Source organism: Suricata suricatta, chromosome 5 (genome assembly GCF_006229205.1).
Source record: "Suricata suricatta isolate VVHF042 chromosome 5, meerkat_22Aug2017_6uvM2_HiC, whole genome shotgun sequence".
Classification (NCBI taxonomy): Eukaryota; Metazoa; Chordata; class Mammalia; order Carnivora; family Herpestidae; genus Suricata; species Suricata suricatta.
Window position 1 is genome coordinate 38,492,377 of NC_043704.1, and position 15,553 is coordinate 38,507,929.

The following is a 15,553-nucleotide window of genomic DNA, read 5'->3' on the forward strand; positions in this document are numbered from 1 at the left end:
AATTTAGTGCCTTATGGTGTCTGGGATTTACACGCTGTCTCCTATCTATCCTACGCTTTCTTATCCAGACGTTAATCATATACTAACAAATATAACCAATTATCACTGTCTTAATTATAGATTCTACCCATCTAAAGTGTGTTGATTATGTAATCATAAATATTACCTTTTTAAGCTTTATTAGTAATAACATATCTATTTTTCTTACTAGATACTCTAATATCTAATATGTTTGTTCTCTTCTTCTTGTGCAATCTTTCCTTGGAACCAGCGGCTGCTTCAAAGAATAAACTTAAAGGTGAGCTCCTGTCATTCTGCATGACTCACCATGATTCATTTTTCTGGTCAGTCATCTAAGCCATCTTAATTGATGGAGCCAATTCTGCTGGTGATAAAAGTAGTTCCGTGTATGGACATTAGTCGTAAATTCCTAAAATATAAATATAAATATATATGTATATAATTTCTGTTATTCATCTTCTGATATATGTCTGTTTGCATGATTGTGAGTTTGTTTGTTTTCTTGTTTTATTTCTTGCTTTATTCCGTGGAATACAGTGCTTTTGTGCACCAACATTTTGCCCATTGACCTTAGTTTCCTTGATAAAACTGTGAATTGGAAAAAAAAATACACCAGAGAATAAAGCTGATAGCAAAAGTCTCAAAAGCAAAAATATCATCTCTTAAAAATGAATATTATAAACTGTTCATTTCTATTTATGACTTTTCTACCATTTCTTAGTTGCATTAAGTTGGTATTTGCTAGAATCCTGGAAATATAATTTCATGAGCAAGGATGTGCTTGTCTAATGCCAGAATATCTCCTTGACAGGAAAGAGACTTTTGGCTCAGTATGTCTTTACAGTTTTGAAAAAAATCAAATATATATATATATATATATATATATATGCTAATTTGTCATAGGTTTATAGTTCATATGTTTCAATTGTATACTCTCAAAAGCAATCTATATATTTAATTTTTTCACCTTCTTATATTGCTAAAATATACATGGTTTATCTTTCATTTACTGTTCAAATATCTTTCATTTATAGAGCAAAACTGCAGTTACCTTTTTAGTCACATATCTATTATCTTCAGTTTCCTCATCTACAGAGGTATAAATAACAATATAAATTCCACCAATTTCCCATATCGAGATCTGCCACAAGGCCACCCTTTTCTACTATCCATCTCCCTCTAGCCCTGCCTTTCCCCACGTTCATATTTTACAGCCTCTTTTAACAATATGACAGATTCATCTATGAAGTGTTAATTGCTCCCTATTTATAAATCTAAGCATTTAGTGTGCAACTACTAAACATCCCTGTTTTACAGAACACTGAAAATACAAAAGACAAGGTGGAAAAATTCTTGTAACCCTGTTTTACCCTCCACTGTAGCCTCTTATGTTGTTTCAATAAATATTCTAGTAGAATTAGACAATCCTCGCCACAGTAATTTTCTGTCTGATGATGAACAAAGGAAATACATTCATATAGGATTCAAGAAATTATTTGATACTGAATGCATGTTTATGCATATATAAGCATAATATATATAATAAAAGCTCCAGAAGTAATCTTTAGGAATGAAGATTTTAAAACAATGGATAATAATGTGTTCATTGTAGTATATAGAACTTGATTGGAAAGAGAGTTAGGGAGAGAAATACATTTAGAGGTTGAAATACTTCTCAGGAATTCTTTCCGTGGCAGGAGTGGGTCTAGAACTGATTCTTGAAGGATGGGTAGAGTGCATAGAGGAAAAATGTAGTACATGTAAAAAAAATAATTTGAAAACATAAGTAAACAATTGAAAGCAAGAATGAGGATAGTCCATTTCAGGATAGTGAGGACACCTTCTGAGTGAAAATCTGTCTTTTTCTGAGAGTGAAAGAAAACATGTTTGATGATGCAACAGATTATTGTGTGATTATGAGTTATTACTATATTTGATTACATAAAACTTCTTGTAATAATCACATCTATGGTCACTTGATAATTCTTTAAAAACAGTGGATGATAATTCAATGTAAAATAAGCAGGTTAGAAAGTATGAAGTATATGAACCAACTTTTAATTGGAAGACGATAGCCATAAATTATGTTACAAGTGTCTGTTAAATGATGTCAGGATTCAAGCTGGCCAGGATTTTGTCATGCAAACTTATTTCTATGCCCAATTTAGTACTTCTCAGAAAGACATTCCTACTGTCCCACACTTCTCTATTTTATTTGAATCTCATTTCTCCACCTGTGTATACGACTACAGGAGGTTTAAGGACATAGTTTACCCTATGCCTATATTTTTTCATCTCCAAAGTGTTATGGAGACACAAAATGATACTTGCTAAAATGAACTGTGCCTCAAGTAGAAATTGAAATTTTATTTCTAATGATGGTTTGAAACAGATATATATTATGTAGAGATAACAGAGAGAACTACTCTGTATTTTAATTGTCCAATTTCCATGTCAAGGCAAGTGGTCTTTAAACAGGAAAGAAAAAAAATGTGGGAAAGAGGAAAATAAACCCTAAGGTAATGTAAGAGCAGTTGGTTGCTTAAAATAGTTCATTTCTCTTGACCCAAACAAAGCACATCCCAGGGAACCAAGGTAAGTATTGGAGAAGATTGCATCTCATTCATTTATCTTTTTGGAATCATCCAACTGTGGAGAGCTTCTGGAATATTGGAAAGAAAAATGTGTCTTGATTTTTTTTAAGGAAAAGGTATTACATTCCAGAAACCATACACTGGGAAATTTGACATTAAATTCCCAGTAACATTTTAAAATAAGACTCTTAAAACAAGCAATTTATGAGTGTTTAGATTAAAAGAGTTCACAGAGTCAGTTAGCACTTATTAGTAATGGCATAGAAAATTACCCTAATTTTCTCCCACTCCTTTTTTTAATAATGGTTATCAGTATCTGAGGGCAACAGTATAAACATAATATATCTGAATGTATCTGAATATCATCAAATATTGTAGCAAGTAAGCCTTTCTTTATCTGTGCAGAAACTGTCATTTTGAAGATCACTAGTTATTCTTTATTGGTCGAATTCAATGGTGGTTTCCCAATCCCAATATTGCTTATTTTTTTTCCTGCTGACTATATATATATATATATATATATATATATATATATATATATATATATACATACACACACACATATATATATATATATATACACACATGTATGTATATCTTTCCCTTGGTTTTAGTGTCTCTGTATAGATTTCATTTTCTTCTTAATTCCCCTTTGTTTTTCGTTCTCATTTTCTATCTTGTTCTGGGATATAGTTTTCATTTAAGTTATATATTTGATCCCTCAAGAGATTGCTTATTGTTGTATTGGTTCCAGTTCTCTATAGCCTCTTAGGGAGATCAACTTCACTTGCTACAAAATAAAGGAGGCAACTATTTTCTAGATAAATATATACTCACAACTAACCTCCCTCAACCACTGTTGACTGTTAAGAGGACAAATGATCCAATCAAATTCCTCTCCTGAAAACTTAAAACTGTAAAACGGGGGTGTGGGTGGCACCTGAGTGGCTCACTCAGTTAAGCATCAGACACTGGATTTCAGCTTAAGACATGATCTTACAGTTTATAAATTTGAGCCCTGTGTTGAGTTCTGCACTGAGATCACAGAGCCTGCTTGTGGTTCTCTCCCTCCCTCTCTCTGTGTGTGTCTCTCTCTCTCCCCAAAATATATAAATAAACTTTAAAAACTGAGAAAAGGGGAAGTAGAGAATAGGAAGTCTGAAAGGAGTAGGAAAAAGGAAGAGAAATGGGAATCAGTTTTGTTAGACTTTGTGGTGATGAATTTTGTAGGTAGACTGAATAAGAAGAATTAAATTTGAGAAAAGAGAGACAGGAATGTACAAAGAGTGAAAGTGAAGAGAGTCCCCTCAGGGCGCCCAGTTTCCTTGTTCTAATAAAAGATTCTATTTTATCCTTGCTCTTTGGGTTTATGACACAGCTCTCTTGTAGTTATGCTTTCTAGATAGATTTCTTTTCTAGCAGTCAAAAGAGAACAGATTAGTATAATCACCCTCTTCCTCTAAAGTGTTCTTAGTTGATTTTTGTTAACACTTTTCTAGACTTGGTCTTCTATTAATCTTCTATCTGTAATTCCCATCATCCAGCTGAACATTTTAACTTGAATATAGAAACTGAATCTCATTTTTATTAAAATTTGAACTTTTGGGGTTTGCTATATCTTCTCATGAACTATTTGCCTAATTTCCAGATGATTTGTAACCTGCTTAATCCTTCCAACCTAATGGTTTCCATAACTGACTGATTATCAAATGGTCCTAAGTTTGTGAGGATATAATGATTGTTTTGGTTTTGGTATGGGGATAGTAGCTTTTGCATGGGTACCTCTCCTCCAAAACATTCATTCCACAGAGTTTTCCCGGAGTAGTTTCTATTTGTCTCCTGCTTTAATTCTCAACATTATACAATCTATTCTGTATTCATATATCACAGTGGAGTCATATAACATCAGTTTAATATCCAACTTACATTCATATACCCTACACTCATATTTCAGCAGGATCGCTAATGCTTTGCCACTTAATGATAGAGAAAAAGGGACCTTGGAATGTTCCTAAAATTTCTTTTCATGAAAGGATTATATTTCACTCTGTCATAAACTTATAGACCAAATGTATCATAGTAATAAATATTGTTATAGAATATTATACAATTTCTAAATAGTTTAAATCCAATAAATATATTTTTGTCTTCTGTCTGATTTTTAGGCTTTATTTTTTATTCAGAATTTGACAGCTATAGCAGGGATAATATTTTATGCCATTTGTAGCTATTACCTTTAATCATACAATCATTTTTCAGTGTTCAAATAAAAATTAACATAATTATTCTGACTTTGCATAAGAATTAAAAGATAATGAAGGACGCTCAGCAATCTAAATTGAGATACATATGTGGTTTAGAGAAGACTCAGCATTTCAATTTACTGGATTTAAGTGATAGTCATACATAATACTTTTAAATAAATGACTTATTCATTTATTTATATTGTAAATATAAAGTCTGCCATTCAATCGAAAACAACATTTAGTATCCCAAGTTTCCCATCATATTATACCTTTTGAGGATGAATTGAAAGGCACATAAGAAGTTGACATTGAGACATTTCTTTAAAGTACTTTTAGATTTTGTCTTAAGTGGAGCATCTATAGCTCAGTTTGCACTGTATAATATATACTATATAATAAGAACTTCTGCTTTCTAATCAGATAAACATAGGTCCAATCTTGATTTTTCAACTTACCTAATTTGAGCACCTGAAAAATTGCTTAACTTCACTCAACATTTAACTCTTGTGAAAATTGTATGAAGTAATGTATAGAAGGAGGTTAACCTAGGGAATGGCACATAATAAACAGCACCTTTTACTATAATTATTGTTATCATCATTTCTATTATTATTTAAATGATGTCTGAGGAGAAAACAAATAAATATGTATTTGTTCTAAAAACTAAAACTTCTCTTTGAGGATCTGCTATATTTAATCTTTGTGGTGGTATTCATATGTTTATATTCAGTATAATATTAAAATAAACACATAAACTATAACATAAGTAATCCACTTGGGCACATGTATTTTTTCTTTCTTCACATTTAAATATTAAAATCCAGGGTGTATACATGATATCATTAAAGAGCCTCAACCAATAGCAAAAGAAAAGGAAAAATTAAAAAAATTATGTTATAGTCAGATTTATATAATACTTAAAGTATAAAAATTACTTGTTTTTATTATATGTGAAGAAACTGAGAAATAAGATTATCTGTAATTTCTTTTGAAAACATCACTCAACTGCTTTGTTTGAAGCTATGTTTAGATTTTAAATTTAAAAGTATAAGGAATTAGGAGCACCTGGGTGGCTCAGTTGGTTAAGCATCTGACTTCCGCTCAGGTCATGATCTAACAGTTCGTGGGTTCAGGCCCCGTACCAGGCTCTGTGCCTCTGTGCTGACAGCTCAGAGCCTGGAACCTGCTTCAGATTCTGTGTCTCCCTCTTTTTCTGCCCTTCCCCCACTCGCATTCTCTCTCTCTCTCTCTCTCTCTCTCTCTCTCTCTCTCTCTCAAAAATAAATAATCATTAAAAATAGCAATTTAAAAGTATAAAGAACTATTCAAACTCTTGCATAACAGCTGCAAATTCTTCACAAGTGTAACTTACCAAGAAACAATTATTGAAGATTAAGTTTATTTATCCCACACAAGGATGACCTAAGGAAATATGCTGAGAATGTTAGAAATACACCAGTGTCTCTTAATCCACAGTTTAGTGTTCCATGGTTTCAGTTACTAGTGGTCAACCTAGTCTGGAAGCAAATGAGCCTCCTTCTGAGTATTGTCAGGCAGCAGTGGCCTAACGCTACCTCTGTCATTCGCTTCATTTCAGGTCATCATAGAGGCATTTTCTCATCTCACATCATCACAAGAAAAGTGAGCACAGCATACTATGATATTATGATATTTATGAGAGACCACATTTACATAACTTTTATTACAGTTTATGGTTATAAGTTCTATTATAAATATTGTTCTATTTTATTGTTAATCTGTGTCTAATTTATAAATTAATTTTTATTATAGGTATGTATAGGAAAAAGCATAGTAAATATAGGACTCAGTATTATCTATGGTTTCAGTAATCCAGTGGGAGTCCTGGAATGTATTTCCTACAGATAATAGGGGACTATTTGTAAGGGAATTTAAAAGCATCTTATGTTCCTATAAAGGATTCACTAAGGGGTTCGGGTGGAAGGCCATGGATTGTACTTTTAGAAGATTCTTTCCCGCATCCACCTTCTACTTCATCTCACTTCCCTAGGAAAATTGCCAAAGATACTGATATATATGATAACATAGTGATGGTTTTAAATATATAATTTATTTTGGAAGCTTTTTTAACTTTTAAAAAAGTGGATGACAATTATAATAGCTAATATTTTCAATGTTTACTATGTGCCAAACATTACACTGGACATTGTATGTGTGTTTTCTTTTTTTAATGTTTATTTATTTTGAAAGAGACAGTGTGTGTGTGAGTTCGGGAGGAGCAGAGAGAGAGGGAGAGGAATAAAATCGAGCAGGCCGGACACAGGGCTTTATCTCACAGCCCTGAGACCATATCCTGAGCCGAAATCAAGACTCAGATGCTGAATTGGCTGAGCCACCCTGGTTCTCCTGTATAGGTGTTTTCTAATTTAATCCTCACAAAATCTTTGAGATGTGGTTTCAGTTACTTTACATTATTATCTTTATTTTTTTTAATGAGGAAAATAAATGAGTGAATGAATGAGTGAATGAATGAATGAATAAATAAGAAAAATGAAGCAAAGAGTTAAAAAATTTAATGTCACAAAAATCAGAGGCAAGCCAATAATTCCAAATCAGAGTTACTGATTCATGAGTTCTAGCCTTTAATCTGTTAAAGCTTCTAAAAGTGTCAGACTAAGTTCATCAAAATTACGATACACCTAAATCTTATGCACTTACTTAAATATATTTACGTAGGTCTCATGCACCGAGGTAGGACTGGGGCTGAGAATGGGAATAAAGTAGAATGTTGATCAGTTGTTCTTAGGAACAGATAAATTGGACCTACCTACTGGGGTATATTGGGAAGGAAAATATTCTCCCAGTAGACTTCTTGTTTCTCATTCTCTTTTAAATTATTTTCTGTGGATCTCTCATTCATTCACCTTGTGTTAACCTCATTTCTCATTTATTCTCTCTTGTGAAGGTGAGAAGGTAATTAGTTTCTCCATAAGATGAGTGGTGTTCTAGAAAAGCCTTAGGCATAACTAATGTGAAAGGCTGAAATCAGAAGAGGCTAACAGGGTTAAAGAGTGTATTCATGAAAATTTCATTGTAAGATGATTCAGTGGGTCACAATGTAGATAACTTTTCTTGTTTTTTTATTTAAAATTTTTAAAAAATTTTTTAATTTATTATTGAGACAGAAAGAAACAGAGCATGAGCTGGGGAGGGTCAGTGAGACAGGGGGACACAGAATCCGAAGCAGACTCCAAGCTCTGAGTTGTCAGCACAAAGCCCAATGAGGGGCTCAAACTCATAAACCTGGATATTGTGACCTGAGCCGAAGTCAGCCACTTAACGACTGAGCCACCCAGACACCCAATAACTTTTCTTGTTTTTAAACTGAAGCTTCATTTAATGTGGTTTCTGGTTTTTTAAATCTTTTTAAATTTATTTCTCACTGAAGAGGGGTTTTGACATGTATTTGCTCTGTGGAGTGTCTTATTACTTACTATTGTACAACTGTCCCTTTTCATGCTCCCCAGTACAAACTAGTGTAGGTCAGGAGATACTCCATTCACAATTCTAAAAGACTATTATTTTTCTCTTGAACTAATGAAGTTTCATTCCCCCTTGTATATTCTGTGTTCTTGAAATGCAAATAAAGGTTTGAGCTTTCCTGTGGACATGTGGATAAACATAACCCATTTGCCACCAAAATAAGGTGCAACTTTGTAGAGCAATTAGAAACTGGCTTCTGTTGCTACTTTAAATTTATTTCCTCATTTCCATCATAAATAAGTCATTGTCATATTTTTTATTCTATCTAAACACCTCTCATCCAAAAGACAGGATCTTCTGGGACTCAGTTCATTCAGTTGGTTCATGTCATCCTATTATGTTAATAAAATTGGTATTTGCTTATTCTACAGCTGCTGTGTGAAGTTTAGAAAGTCTGTAATTAAAATCCCAAGGTTTGTGGTGTATAACAGGTTTCTAAACTGAAAAAAAAATTGTCTATTATAAGGAGAAATGCAGTGATCAATGTTTAACAGTTGGGCAGTTAGGGGGAGTTTCAAGATAAGTGCTATGAAATGCAGAACTAAATTACATTAAAAATAAATTCTAATTTATACTTCAAATTAAATGGAGTGATGGTTATGAGTTTTTCATGGAAAAGAATCATTTGACTTGGTATCATAATATAAAATATTTATCACTAGCAAAGTACACTATTAAAGCTTTGGAGAAGTTTATCAGAGTACCTGGGTTTTAGTATCTGCTCTACTATTTACTTGTTCTTCACATGGGTAAAGTAAAGATTAAAATATCAGTACTGACTCGTAGAATTATAATGATATATAAAATAATTTATAATGATGATTTTATAATGATATATAAAACGAATATGTGAAAACCCTTTTTAAATAGCTAATTGATATTTAGACGTATGAATAGTTATTAATTAGATAAGGTATAATTGGACACCCAGAAACTTGATATTTAGTAATAAATAAAATGTGGCCCTTGTTCTGAGTCCATTACAATGGTTCATGTTCATGGAAAGACCTTTTATTAATGATACCCATTTTGTGCTTTTTTTTACTGGACAACCTTGAAAAAGGAGTGAACGAATACATTTCTTAATTTAATATTTTTTATTGAATGTCTGTACTATGATAAAAATATTGCTTAGTTTTGACTTCATGAGGTTTTCACTCACCATTCATTCATTTATTTATCCAACAGTTTCAGGGATAGCTACGAATATATCAGGAAGGAGGAAAAGTAAGTTCTACACTTTAGTGTATTGCAACATAATAGGCATTATGAGGAAAAAATAAAACAGAGGAGTAAGACAGGAATGTGTGGGCAGAGTAGAGAATGGAGGTGGTTTTAATTTTGAACAGGGAGATGAAACAAGAGGGCATTTGAAGACAGTATTGATGCTGAGATACCAAGCCAAGAAAGTCTGGAAGAAGCATTCTAAGAAGGTAAATCAGCAAGAGCAGAGACCTTCAGGCAGTGAGGCACCTAGCTTATTTATTTATTTATTTATTTATTTATTTATTTATTTATTTTTAGCTCATTACTCATTTTATTTTATTTTTTTAAATTATTTATTATCAAATTGGTTTCCATATAACACCCAATGCTCTTCCCCACAAGTGCCCTCCTCCTTACCACCACCTTTCCCCCCCCCACCTCCCCCCTTCAACCCTTCCTTTGGTTTCAGTATTCAATAGTCTCTCAGGTTTTGCATCCCTCTCTCTCCCCAACTCTCTTTCCCTCTTCCCCGACCTAGCTTACTTAAGATACCCAGGGGAACTTGAAAAGTATGAGTTAGGAGAGAAAACAAGAAAGAAGTCATAGAGAGAATTAGGACCCTAATCATATAAGGATTTTTGTTTTGCTCCAAGTGAGATGAAAAGCCACTGGAAGTTTGAGTAAGGGAGACACATATACTGATTTAGTTTTTATAAGATCAGATTGAGTGTTCTTATGGAAACAGATTGAATGAGAGCCATTGACACATTTTTCTAGGAAACCAGTGGAGTGATGATTGTGACAAATTTATGAGTCATTAAGACAGGAGATGGTGACAAGTAGTCATTGGAAGTCATACCTAGCAAATCTTGCTGACTGGAGATGGAACATGATAGAAAAGATGAGCTATGTGATGATTTCAATGTATTATTTGGTTATTTTTGTTTTTGTCTGAAGTAATTGGAAGGACACATTTACCTTTACAAGATGCAATTGACTTTGGGAAGAACATGGTAAAATAATGGAAACTCAGACTTGAATACATGAAGTTGGAGATCCAGTTGACAGTGACATGTAGAAATTGGCTATATAATAAATATGAAATTCAGGAGAAAGTTCTGGAATGTAGAAAAAATACTGTGGAAATGGTTGCCTATGGAAGTAATTAAAGCTGTGAGATTGGATAGATTTATTTAAGATATAGGTTAGAAAAGAAAATAAAAGCTTTAGGACTGAGTTTTCAGGTACTCAAAACTTGAGATCAAACAGATAATGAAATATAAGCTAAGGAGTCAGCAACTGAATTAAATGTTCTTTTTTTAAAAGCTTACTTTTATTTTGTGAGCAAGAGAGAGACCATAGGAGGGGCAGAGAGGGGGGGGGATAAGGAGAATTGCAAACAGACTCCTTGATACAGGACTCAATCACACAAACCCCAATATCATGATCTGAGCCCAACTCAAGAGTTGGGCTCTCAGTTGACTGAGCCACCCAGGCCCCTGAGTTAAATGTTCTGGATAGATGAGAACTGAGAATTTATCATGGAATTTATAATAGTGGAATCAATGGCGACCTTGGTAATTGCCATTTAAGATAAAGTATATCGAGGTAAATCAAATATACATCTGAAGAAATGCAAGTTTGCTACTCTAAATCAATGGCATTATAGTACGATGAGATCTGATTACAGAGACATTTACTTTAATAAAAGAAGGCGTAGGGATAAATTTTTGGGAAAAGTGGTGGTCAGGAGAGAAATAAAGAACTGCTAAGTAGGTGAAAAAGAGAAGGAAAAACATCCTAAGTCAAGGGAGTGGCAGCAAGAAAAGCAACTAAAAGGCAATATAGTTTATGTGGCAGAATCAGTGGGAACAAGGGTGAAAATAACAGTGGAAATCAAATCCAAAATATCTTTCCCAAGACCAATGCCAAGAGACTTACCTCCTATGTTTTCTTCTAGGAGTCTTATGACTTCAGGTCTGATGGGATGTGTTTAATCTGTTTATGTTGATTTTTTATATACAGTATACATTAATAATCCAGTTTCGGGGCACCTGGGTGGCTCAGTTGGTTAAGCCTCCAACTTCAGCTCAGGTCAGATCTCACATTCGTGGGTTCGAGCCCCGCATCAGGCTCTGTACTGACAGATAGCTCAGAACCTGGAGCCTGCTTCTGGTTCTGTGTCTCCTTCTCTCTCTGCCCCACCCCCTCTCATGCTCTATCTGTATCAAAAATAAATAAAGCATTAAAAAATTTTTTATTCCAGTTTCATTGTTTTAAAGATGGCTATACAGTTTTCCTAGCTGCATCATTTATTTATTAAAGAGACTATGCTTTCCCCATTATATATTCTTGTCTTGTCAAAAATTAATTGACCACATATGCATAGGTTTATTTTTCAGATCTCTTTTCTGCTCCATTGTTAAATGCATCTGTTTTATACCAATACTATACTATTTTGATTACTATTGTTTGTAATATGGTTTGAGATCAAGGAGCATAATGCCTCCAGCTTTGTTCTTCTTAAGATTGGTTTGGCTATTTGAAGTTTTTGGTGGTTTTTACAACTTTTAGGATTGTTTGTTCTATTTCTGTGAAAAAATGCCATTGGAGTTTTTAGAGGGCTTGCATTGAATCTGTAGATTGCTTTGGATAATGGAGATATGTTAATTCTTCCAATCCATGAACATGGAATGTCTTTCCATTTATTTGTGTCCCCTTAGTTTCTTTCAGCAATGTCTTGTAGTTTTCAGTGTACAGATCTCTTACCTAATTGGTTAAATTTGTTCCAGTGTTTTATTATTTTTGTTGTAGTTATAAATGGGATTGCTTTCTTAATTTCTCTATCTGATAGTTTGTTGGCATACAGAAACATAACTCATTTTTTATATTAATTTTGTATCCTATAACTCTACTGAAATAGTTTATTAGTTCTAACAGGTTTTTGATGGAGTCTTTAGGGTTTTGTATATTTAATATTCCATGTAGTGGCTTGAAGTTTCTGTTACAGAGGTTTCTCCTTATTCTAAAAACAATGGAAATCAATTCAGGGATTTTAAATGGAAATAAGAATGGAGATAATGGGGTAGTCTCACACATAGAATTTGAAAGAAATTACTGAATTTTCATGAAGAACAAGTTGTAAGAGATTACTATAGATGACAAAAAGACAAGTTGACTTGTCTGGAGAGCTACAATAATTCATGAAAAAATAAAGGTAAATTGGCCAAGGAAAATTAGTGGTAACATCAGAGAGAAATATTTTTGGGAGAATAGAAAATCCTTTCAGGAATACAGTTGAAACACTTAGCAGAAAAAAATCCAACCAACCAACCAACAACAACAACAACAAAAACAAACCCTGATACATGAGTTACATCGCTGCCTCTGAATATTTATAAGGGGTTTAAAATATTTTATTATTCTTCATTTATCTTCCTTGTCAATTACACTTCAGACCTAAAAGCAGAAACCTAGAATTACAGTCCTGATATTGTCATTATGTCAGCCATAGAAAACTATGTTTATGTTGTACCATGGAACAGAAGTAAAGGAAATGGAAATTGTAGACTAGATTATCAGGAAAAAAATTAGTAACATTTTCTTTTTCCTCAAATAATACTCATGTGTACCATTGATTATTATAATTGAAATAATTGGAAAGTTTCATATCTCTAAATAATTCAAGGGGGAGGAAGCTTTATATTTTAAAGATTCAGAAAAACACACTAAAATAATAAATGCACAGTTTAATTATATATGTACTAGTTGGCTCTATTTTGGTTATGGCAAATTAAAGGTTACTTATAAATTTGATTTTTGGCGAGAATTCAATTTGAGGTTATTTTAGTGATATCAAAGTGGTAATAATGTGTGTGGCATATGTTTCAAAATGGTTATTAATTTATCTCACTACTTAGGTGTTTTTCCTATCCTGGCCAAACAAAAGCCACCTACTGGCAGAGTAGGATACCAAATTATTTCTATGTAATCTTTTCTTCAAGGTGAGATAATCATCTAATTGGCTTGGAGTACACTTAAATATGCTGTCTAGATACAAGGCAAGAATTCTGTTTGGCTTGAACAATCACCAAATAGTTCATGAAGCAATTGTTGTACAGCTCAGCCAGAAGTCATCTTGGGAAAGGCTGTCAAATGTCTTGACTGCTTAACTAGAGTTTGGGAATCCCAATAACATAGAATCACAATGGAAGGGGCAACTAGTTTGTGGTATTACACTCAAATGGAAGCTGAGGGATCAGACAACTAATATCTGTGTCTATCAGGATATAGGTTCCTCTAGAAATAGAGACAGATTCTCTCTTCAATCTCGTTTGTCTCATTAAAAACTTTGAATTCACTTCTCTGCAATATTAAGTTACTTTTCATGCATGAAATAATTTGTTACAAACTTGAGAAATGAATTTATATTTAGGTGAAATATGGCTATACAGCTTTAGATAGATACATAGGTAGATTGTAAAACTCCTTAAAGGCTTTTTGGATGATTAACGAATTCTTTGGGATTTTTCACACTCAAATCTTGTTTAATGTATCTTCCATGGCTAAGAGTAATTTCAGTGTGATAATGTGACTCTATTACAGCAATATAAGTGTTTAATGAGCATTTCTTCCTTGGCCATCTCAATGATTATAAGATTTTAGAAGTCCTAGTCATTTTCAGGAGATTCCTTAAAATAAAAAAGGGAGAAAACACATATACCCACGGCCTAATAAGCGATCTACAGAAAGAGGGCATTCCTTCTAAACTGTTCTATTTTAAAATCTAACAACTGGAAATGCATTTAGTACCACACTACTTCATTCATATTTAATTATTTGTGCATTCAATTCCAAAATACTTACTGAATTTATGTGTAGCTCACTAGTCAAAAATAATGAGAGTATATTTTGTATTTGAGAATCAAATCTAAAATCTCAGCAGACATACCTATCAGTCTTAATGATTTAAAATAAACTATATGTAGCAGAAAAAATGAGTATGTTTATAATCTAATTTTAAAAGGTCACATATGATTTTTGCAAAAACTTTCCCCCAAAAAATAAACATTACAATTTTGTCCGATATTATCCCATTTATCATTGACTTCTGTATAGCAAAATGGAATAGAAGGTTGCATTATTAGTTTCTTTATTCTGTTATAAACTTTGACTAGTACTGATATACATACCAAAACAAATTTTGAAGGAATAGAGTCATGCTGCTTCTGTTGTTGAAAAATTATCTGTAGTCTTAAAGGTAACTGTCACCTTAAAATGGATTGGAGTATGGGCAATAAATTTTAAGATGTCAATCATATTATTACTTCTAAAACTGGTAGAAAGGTGAGTACACTAAGATATATTTTCTGTTACTGAGTTTTAAACAAAGGAGATGAGATTTGTTTACTTTTAAAATTATATAACTGTTTCAGCTTCATCAATAGTTTGTGCAAATATAAATGACAGATCTGAAATTAACTTGGGCATATAATTGTGGAAGAGAAAAAAGTAATTTAAGGGGAAATAATAATGTGACTGGAAAAATGAATAAGATGACAATTAAAATCATTGAAAATACATATAAAATGCAAGTTGCATTCATTGTGGAGAATACAATGTCAGAAAGTGCTTTTATTTTGAAAGAAAATAAAACTATTTTAATTTTGAATATCAAAGCATTTATAATTGCAGGTGAGAAAGCACTGGAATAGATAAAATTTAAACAGTTGTCCAAGTATGAATAAAACTTGAAACAATCTGTTATTGGTAATTTATAAAACAACAATGACATGTCAGAGAATCAAAATTTAAAAATAGGATGTGAATTCTTCTTATTAAATTCTATGAAATGTGACATTCAAATGTTATTGAGAATCATATGCAAAGGACAGATGTGATCTCTGATATGAGATGAAAAAATGTAATTCTAACTTTTGCAAGTAGACTTAGCTTAATCAGCTA

General features: G+C 32.6%; 1 protein-coding gene across 3 annotated transcripts in view; it reads left to right on the top strand.

The window, feature by feature from the left end:
* CADM2 (cell adhesion molecule 2) overlaps positions 1–15,553 on the top strand; it is a 1,075,698-nt gene that overhangs the window by 746,618 nt on the left and 313,527 nt on the right. For 2 of the 3 annotated variants that reach the window (XM_029939146.1, XM_029939148.1), the window contains exon 2: positions 272–298. The exons of the other annotated variant lie outside the window; for it this stretch is intronic. In XM_029939146.1, the coding sequence (XP_029795006.1) occupies positions 272–298 (27 nt within the window). The remainder of the gene's footprint in view (positions 1–271; positions 299–15,553) is intronic. 3 annotated transcript variants of the gene reach the window in all.